At 45.1% G+C, this 9445-nt stretch overlaps 1 protein-coding gene across 1 annotated transcript in view; it reads right to left on the bottom strand.

Annotated features, from left to right (window-relative positions):
• Window positions 1-766: 766 nt before the first annotated feature.
• The window catches only part of LOC139759550 (QRFP-like peptide receptor), an 84866-nt gene continuing 76187 nt past the window's right edge, over window positions 767-9445 (bottom strand). Inside the window, exon 9 of the mRNA XM_071681815.1 lies at window positions 767-1146. Within this exon, the coding sequence (XP_071537916.1) occupies window positions 767-1146 (380 nt within the window). The remainder of the gene's footprint in view (window positions 1147-9445) is intronic.

Genomic DNA, 9445 nt, shown 5'->3' with positions numbered 1-9445 from the left:
GTCCTTCTTCACTACCTGTTTACCGTTGTCCGGGTGGGAAGTTCTTCTAACTGTTGGTCGCCAGTGTTCAGTAACAGCTGTTCTTCCTGAACATCTGAACACCCCTGTTGATTGTTTTCCTTAGTGGTTTGGAAGAAAATGATGTCATTCTTGTGTGTCTGGTTCCCGCTGCTCCCTTCAGTCTCAGTAGTTAAGTTGGTCTTGAGAAGAGTCTTCGTCTTGATCTGCGTATGATGACTTTGGAGATCCTCTTCCGCCTTGGAGTGCGTATGGTGATTCTGGAAGTCTTCCTCTATCTTGGAGTGCGTATCATGATTTTGGAGGTCTTCCTTTGTCTTGGAGTGCGTATGATGATTTTGGAGGTCTTCCTCTGTCTTGGAGTGCGTATGATGATTTTGGAGGTCTTCCTCTGTCTTGGAGTGCGTATGGTGATCTTGGAGGTCCTTCTCCGTCTTGGAGTGCGTATGGTGATCTTGGAGGTCCTTCTCCGTCTTGGAGTGTGTATGGTGATCTTGGAGGTCCTTCTCCGTCTTGGAGTGCGTATGGTGATCTTGGAGGTCCTTCTCCGTCTTGGAGTGTGTATGGTGATCTTGGAGGTCCTTCTCCGTCTTGGAGTGCGTATGGTGATCTTGGAGGTCCTTCTCCGTCTTGGAGTGCGTATGGTGATCTTGGAGGTCTTCCTCCGTCTTGGAGTGCGTATGATGATTCTTACCATCAGGTTCCTCAGTCATCGGGTTCATGAGGTGATTCTTGTCTTCGCCTATTATCAGTGGCGTCTCATGACACGTGCAAGTACCTCCATCACCCATGGGATTCTCATGATCAGAATGACAACCTCCTCCTCTCCTCCTCCTCCTCCTTTTTCCCTCGATGGCCCCACGACAAAGATACCAGCCAGGGGGTTCGACCCTTTCCTCGATGTGGTCACATCCCCCGACGACTGCCGGGAGAGCGAGTTCGAAGCCTGGTGCGAAGCCAATACCTTGCGCCTGGCTGATTGGTAAGGCGAGATCGAGTTCGAAGTCTGGCGGGAGACAGGTCCTGTCCCTGTGGAGCCGCGCGACAGCAGACTGGAGGTGCGACGCGTGGCGACCATCCGGGAGAGGATTGTGGAGGTGGTTCTGGAGCTCCGATGCTGCGACGGGTCTGTCAACATAACGCAAGACATAGCTATCAAAAATACACCTCTGAAACATCGTCATCACAATGTCGGACATTAACGTGCAAGTCTTGGGGGAGACATATTCTGAAAATGTATTTCATAGCTAGTAAGGAAGAGTAATGTCAATTCATTTACTATGACTAATACATTCCTATGTATGTTAGAAGATAAATGAACTAAAGGGTCTCGTAGTAGCAAGGTTAGTACGCAAGGAACAACAGTACCCGTGTTTAAATGCAACAGGCCAGAAGTAAAGATTAGATCAGTTACTTAACATTCTTATGAGAGAGACCAGCAGTAGGGGTACAATACACTCAGTACAACCACTTCGACCAACAGGAATTTTGTGACACAAAGCCACAATAGGTAACATAGGCAAAGATAAGTTAGGGTAAGGCAGAATCATGTCTAGAGGAAGTGGACATATTTCTCCTACTATGATCATTGAAACATAATTATAACTTACTGACGGAAAGCAACACAAAATCCCTCATCGAAAAGTTTTCTAAGTCTTTAAAAGATGATGAACGAATGACATCTTTAAATCTAAAAGTTTTTGTATCAAGTTCCCCAAAACTTTCCCCTTAATTCTTAGTATTTTGCATCACATCTCTGACCCAACACTACACTATCCTACGTCTGTGATGGTCTAGCAATCTCATAATGTATATGATATCAACTGAGGGCAGAATTTATGTGCTGTATGTGGCTTACACTCTTTAGTGTCCTTATTGTCTTTATTAAGTTTGGGAATAGACTGTTTTGTGGACTTAACTGAGACAGGAACGCTATGGAATAATGATCTTTACTAATGGTTGAAACTTACTTTATCAAACTTGTGAATGAAAGAAATCTTACCAAACAGAATCAGAATATTTTGTTCTTTCTGGATCTAAAGATGACAATATTGAGATACACAATACGTGATAAGATACAAAATAAAGGACATTGATCAAACAGTAACTTTCCTAAAGCTGCAATGTTTAGGTAATAAAGTCTTTATTAAGGTAAAGCACATCAGTGAGTATTTTCAGTGAAGTACCATTACAATATTACTTCAGTAATGATTATCTAAGGTTACGACTAAAGGAAGGATTCATTAAGACTACAGCCTCACTACAGCAAGGTTGTATTGAGGATACATCCTCACACGAGGGTGGGTTTCATTGTCTGTTGCCTCACTACAGTAAGGATTTACCAAAGCTACAGTCTCACTACAGTAAGGATTTACCAACGATACAGCCTCACTACAGTAAGGATTTACCAAAGCTACAGTCTCGCTACGTTAAGGATGTGATGAGACTAGAACATCTTATTAATGAGGATTGATTAACGATGAGACATTGATCTAATAATGATTCATTGCGGCTCAATGAATCATCACATAAGTTGGGATAGATTTATACATAAACATCACTGTAGTAAACATTTGGTCAGGTGCTTGGTGACTGGATGAAGAGAGTAATAGTTCCACTGTGTCGGAGAAGAGAATGCAAACATTATAGAACATGTCTCCTTAGCACAGGTAGCAGGGTGTACGGTAGGATGTTGGCTGATCGTGTTATCCACAGAGAGAGAATGAATAATGACGAGGTTGCTGTATGCAGAGGACGCTGTGTTGTCAGTCATGCCAGAGGAACTGGATAGAATGGTTGAGCCAATTCGGCGGTGTATATGTAGGAGGAAGAGGTTGCTGGTGTGTGCCAGTAAAAAGGAAAGACGTTATTTTTATGCGAGGGATGAGAAATGAGGTTGTAAGGTCCACTTGCAAGGTGGAGAACCCAGGAAGTTGCGGACGAGTGCAAATATTTGGGAGTAAAGTTTCGCAGGGTTGGCAGTGGGAAAGTTGAAAACGAAAGCGGAGTCACGCAAGGGAAAGGGGAAAAAAATTGGTTGTGCAGGAAGCTTGTAACACCTCTGATGCACAGCTGTGAAACCCAGGTTTGGACAGGATATGTATAAAGATAAGAGCAACGGAGATAGATAATTAATTCACATAGTCTGGATGGTATCAGGAAGATGAATTGACTGAAGGCTGAAGATGTGAGATCATTTGGTGTGAAGGAGTCCACAGAATGGCAGTGAGGTAAGAATATATAGCAGGACAAAAAGATGGCACAAGGAGGAGAGGCAAGTGGCCGATGCTGTGAGGGAAGTCATCAGGGTTGAGGATGCTCCACATGAAGATGCTCGAGGAAAGACTGGGAATCTAGCGCGATGGAAGCACCTTGTAAGAGGAAGTGTGAATGGAGACTTTAGTCTCATCTAACCAGTCATCATAGCGCGCAAGTGAAAAAAGAAAAAAAATGAAGTCCTGTTAAAAGTGAGGACGCCCAAGTTTGGCTTAAACCCACTGGGCAGCATGGGTTGAGGATGTGTGTGTATGTGTCTGTGTGTGTTTGTATGCTACGAAGGTTTTATATACCTCATTTCTTATGTTGAAGGCTCCAGTCACGGACAAAAGTCCACATCAAGGCCGGTCCTTGATTGAAATACAGAGATAATTATGAAACGGAAAAAGAGAAGACAAGGGAAAATATTTACGACTTTTGAAGGAAGTGAAAGATCTGTCTTTTGAAATGTGCCAGTTAATAGTGATTTGAAAAGATATAAGAAGGTGGAGAGTTCAAAAGCTTCGAGGTGTAGGGAAAGGAGCAGTTATCTGAGCCAACTCATTAAATTTGGAATGAAAAAAAGATAATAGACAGAGATAAGTAGACGGATTTTCTTTCTAATAAAGGTTAATTAAGGTGGAAACATTACTTCTTTAACGAATGATTGAGGTTGGATTACTTCTAAGGATTTATCAAGACTGAAACATAACTTTAGAAGAGATTGAACATGACTGGGGCATTAGTAAGGATTTATCAAGACTGAAACATCATCCTTTGAAGGATTGATTTATGGCTGGAACATCAGTATGGGTAGGACTTTGCTTAGGGACTCATTTAGATAAGAGTCTACAGCATCATCAATTGATTAGTCATGGCTGGAACATCACTTCTGTAAGGGTTAGTTAAAGGAGCATCACTGCAGCAAGGATTTATTAAGGCTGGATTATCACTGCAACAAGGTTTTGTTTAGAACTTGAACATCACAGAAGGTTTGATATATCCGAAACAATTGGAGTCAGGATTTATGAAGGGCGGAATCAAAATTAGTTTAGATGTGACATACTTTTGAATAGACATAACTAAATCAAGGATTTATTTCGGTAGAAATATATTTAGAAGTTCAGTGATATACAAACCGTATAATAAGACATGTATTGTCTTTTAATATGGCTAGAACTCAAGTATATTTTGTAAATGTTTTCAGTCATCTATGATGCGTTATTTCGTTATGGCTGACACATTTTAAAAGACTGTGGTCTAAATCCAAATAAAGATTTCATTTTATAAACTGTGACCACTGTCAAAGTTTGAATCACATCAGAGAAGTTGATCTGTTCCTGTGGCTGCAGCACCAATAAAGCATAGCCTTTCTCTTGGTTATGAAACCAAACGAATGAGACACGGATGAAGCACTGAGTGAGATAATGATGAAGCGCCAGGGAATCATAGACTTTATCATCGAGCTGGATAGCAATCAAAATTGAAGTTTTTAATCCAGGTTGGAACATGGTTGGTTGGTTGGTTGGTTGGGCTTTAGGACTCTCTAGTGCCAGGGTGGGTCATGAAGGCCGTCATCCACCAACCGAAACATCTTGAACACCTTCTACACTGAGGTGTTAAAGATCATTCTAAGACCCCCACGTACACTACCACTATGTATGTGGTCCATGACAACCACAACGTACACTCCCACTGTGCATGTGGTCCATGACAACCACAACGTACACTACCACTATGAATGTGACACATGACAACCACCACGTACACTACTACTATGTATGTGACCCATGACAACCACCACGTACACTACCACTATGCATGTGATCCATGACAACCACCACATACACTACCGCTATGCATGACCCATGACAACCACCAAGTACACTACCACAATGCATGTGACCCATGACAACCACCATGTACACTTCCACTATGCACGTGACCCATGACAACAACCACGTACACTACCACCATGCGTGTGGCCAATGACTAACACCACGTACACCACCACTATGCATGTGGCAGATGACAACCACCACGAACACTACCACTATGTATATGACCCATGACAACCACCACGTACACTACCATTATGCATGCGACCCATGACAACCACCACGTACACTACCACCATGAGTGTGGCCAATGACAACCACCACGTGCAATGCCACTATGCATGTGACCCATGACAACCACCACGTACACTACCACTATGTATGTGGCGCATGACAACCACAACATACACTACCACATGCATGTGACCCATGACAACCACAACGCACACTACCACTATGCATGTGACCCATGACAACCACCACGTACACTACCACAATGCATGTGACACATGACAACCACCACATACATTACCACTATGCATGTGACCCATGACAACCACCACATACACTACCACTGCATATGCATGTGGCCCATGACAACCATTACGTACACTACCACTATGTATATGACCCATGACAACCACCACGTACACTACCATTATGCATGTGACCCATGACAACCACCACGTACACTACCACTATGTATGTGGCCCATGACAACAACAACGTACACTACCATTATGCATGTGACCCATGACAAGCACCACGTACACTACCAGTATGTATATGACCCATGACAACCACCACGTACACTACCATTATACATGTGACCCATGACAACTACCACGTACACTACCACTATGTATATGATCCATGACAACCACCACGTACACTACCATTATGCATGCGACCCATGACAACCACCACGTACACTACCACCATTCGTGTGGCCAATGACAACCACCACGTAAACTACCACTATGTATGTGGCACATGCCACCACAACGTACACTACCACTATGCATGTGACCCATGACAACCACCACGTACGGTACCACTATGTATGTGGCACATGACACCACAACGTACACTACCACTATGCATGTGACCCATGACAACCACCACGTACACTACCACTATGTATGTGGCACATGACATCACAACGTACACTACCACTATGCATGTGACCCATGACAACCACAACGTACACTACCACAATGCATGGGACACATGACAACCACCACATACACTACCACTATGCATGTGACCCATGACAACCACCACGTACACTACCACTGCATATGCATGTGGCCCTTGACAACCACCACGTACACTACCACTGCATATGCATGTGGCACTTGACAACCACCACGAACACTACCACTATGCATGTGGCCTATGACAACCACCACGTACACTACCACTGCATATGCATGTGGCACATGACAACCACCACATACACTACCACTATGCATGTGGCACATGACAACCACCACGCACACCACCACAATGCAGGTGGCACATGACAACCACTACGTACTCTACCACTATGCATGTGGCCCATGACAACCACCATTATGCATGTGACCCATGACAACCACCACGTACACTACCACTATGCATGTGACACATGACAACCACCACGTATACTACCACTATGTATGTGGACCATGACAACCACCTCGTTCACTACTACTATGCATGTGACCCATGACAACCACCACGTACACTACCACTATGCATGTGATCCATGACAACCACCACGTATACTACCACTATGTATGTGGTCCATGACAACCATCACGTACACTACAAGTATACATGTGACCCATGACAACCACCACGTACACTGCCACTGTGCATGTGACCAACGACAACAACCACGTACACTACGACTACGTATGTGGCCCATGACAACCACCACGTATACTACAAGTATACATGTGACCCATGACAACCACCACGTACACTACCACTATGCATGTGATCCATGACAACCAACACGTACACTACCACTATGCATGTGGCCCATGACAACCATCACGTACACTAGCACTGCATATGCATGTGGCACATGACATACCACCACATACACTACCACTTATACGTGTGGCACATGACCAACCACCACGGACGCACTATCACTATGCATGTGACCCCATGACAAACCACTACGTTACACTTCCACTATGCATGTGACCCATGACAAACCACTACGTACACTACCCACTATGCATATGGCCTATGTCAACCACCACTATGCATGTGGCCCATGACAAGCACCACGTACACTACCACTATGCATGTGACCCATGACAACCACCACGTACACTACCTCTATGTATGTGACCCATGACAACCACCACGTACACCACCACTATGCAAGTGACCCATGACAACCATCACGTACACTACCACTATGTATGTGGCCCATGACAACCACAACGTACGCTGCCACTATCCATGTGGCCCATGACCACCACGTACACTACCACTATCCATGTGGCCCATGACCACCACGTACACTACCACTATGCATGTGACCCATGACAACCACCACGTACACTACCACTAAGCATGTGACCCATGACAACCACCACGTACACTACCACCATGCGTGTGGCCAGTGATAACCACCACGTACACTACCACTATGCATGTGACACATGATAACCATCACGTACACTACCACTATGTATGAGACCCATGACAACCACCACGTACAATACAAGTATGCATGTGACCCATGACAACCACCACGTACACTACCACTAAGTATGTGACCCATGACAACCACCACGTACACTACCACCATGCATGTGACCAATGACAACCACCACGTACACTAACACTATGTATGTGGCTCATGACAACCACCACGTACTTTACACTATGCATGTGACCCATGACAACCACCACGTACACTACCACTAAGTATGTGACCCATGACAACCTCCACGTACACTACCACCATGCATGTGACCAATGACAACCACCACGTACACTAACACTATGCATGTAGCCCATGACAACCACCACGTATACTACCACTATGTATGTGGCTCATGACAACCACCACGTACTTTACACTATGCATGTGACCCATGACAATCACCACGTACACTACGACCATGCATGTGATCCATGACAACCAACATGTACGCTACCACTATGCATGTGACCAATGACAACCATCACGTACACTACCACTGCATATGCATGTGGCACATGACAACCACCGCGTACATTGCAACTATGCATTTGGACCATGACAACCTCCACGTACACTACCACAATGCATGTGACACATGACAACCACCACGTACACTACCACTATACGTGTGGCACATGACAACCACCACGTACTCTACCACTATGCATGTGACCCATGACAACCACTACGTACACTACCACTATGCATATGGCCTATGACAACCACCACTATGCATGTGGCCTATGACAAGCACCACGTACACTACCACTATGCATGTGACCCATGACAACCACCACGTACACTACCTCTATATATGTGACCCATGACAACCACCACGTACACCACCACTATGCATGTGACCCATGACAACCACCACGTACACTACTACTATGTATGTGGCCCATGACAACCACAACGTACACTGCCACTATGCATGTGGCCCATGACCACCACGTACACTACAACTATGCGTGTGACCCATGACAACCACCACGTACACTACCACTGAGCATGTGACCCATGACAACCACCACGTACACTACCACCATGCGTGTGGCCAGCGATAACCACCACGTACACTACCACTATGCATGTGACCCGTGATAACCATCACGTACACTACCACTATGTATGTGACCCATGACAACCACAACGTACACTACCACTATGCATGTGGCCCATGACAACCACCACGTACACCCCCACTACGCATGTGACCCATGACAACCACCACGTACAATACCAATCTGCACGTGACCCATGACAACCACCACGTACAGTACCACTGCGTATGCTTGTGGCCCATGACAACCACCACGTACACTACCACTGCATATGCATGTGGCACATGACAACCATCACGTACACTACCACTATGCATGTGGCTTATGGCAACCACCACGTACGCTACCACTATGCATATGACCCATGACAACCACCACATACATTATCACTATGCATGAGACACATGACAACCACCATATACACTACCACAATGCAGGTGGCACATGACAACCACTACGTACACTACCATTATGCATGTGGCCCATGAAAACCACCATCATGCATGTGACCCATGGCAACCACCACGTACACTACCACTATGCATGTGACCCATGAC

This window comes from Panulirus ornatus, chromosome 3 (genome assembly GCF_036320965.1).
Source record: "Panulirus ornatus isolate Po-2019 chromosome 3, ASM3632096v1, whole genome shotgun sequence".
Taxonomy (NCBI): Eukaryota; Metazoa; Arthropoda; class Malacostraca; order Decapoda; family Palinuridae; genus Panulirus; species Panulirus ornatus.
This window is presented reverse-complemented; position numbering and strand designations above follow the sequence as displayed.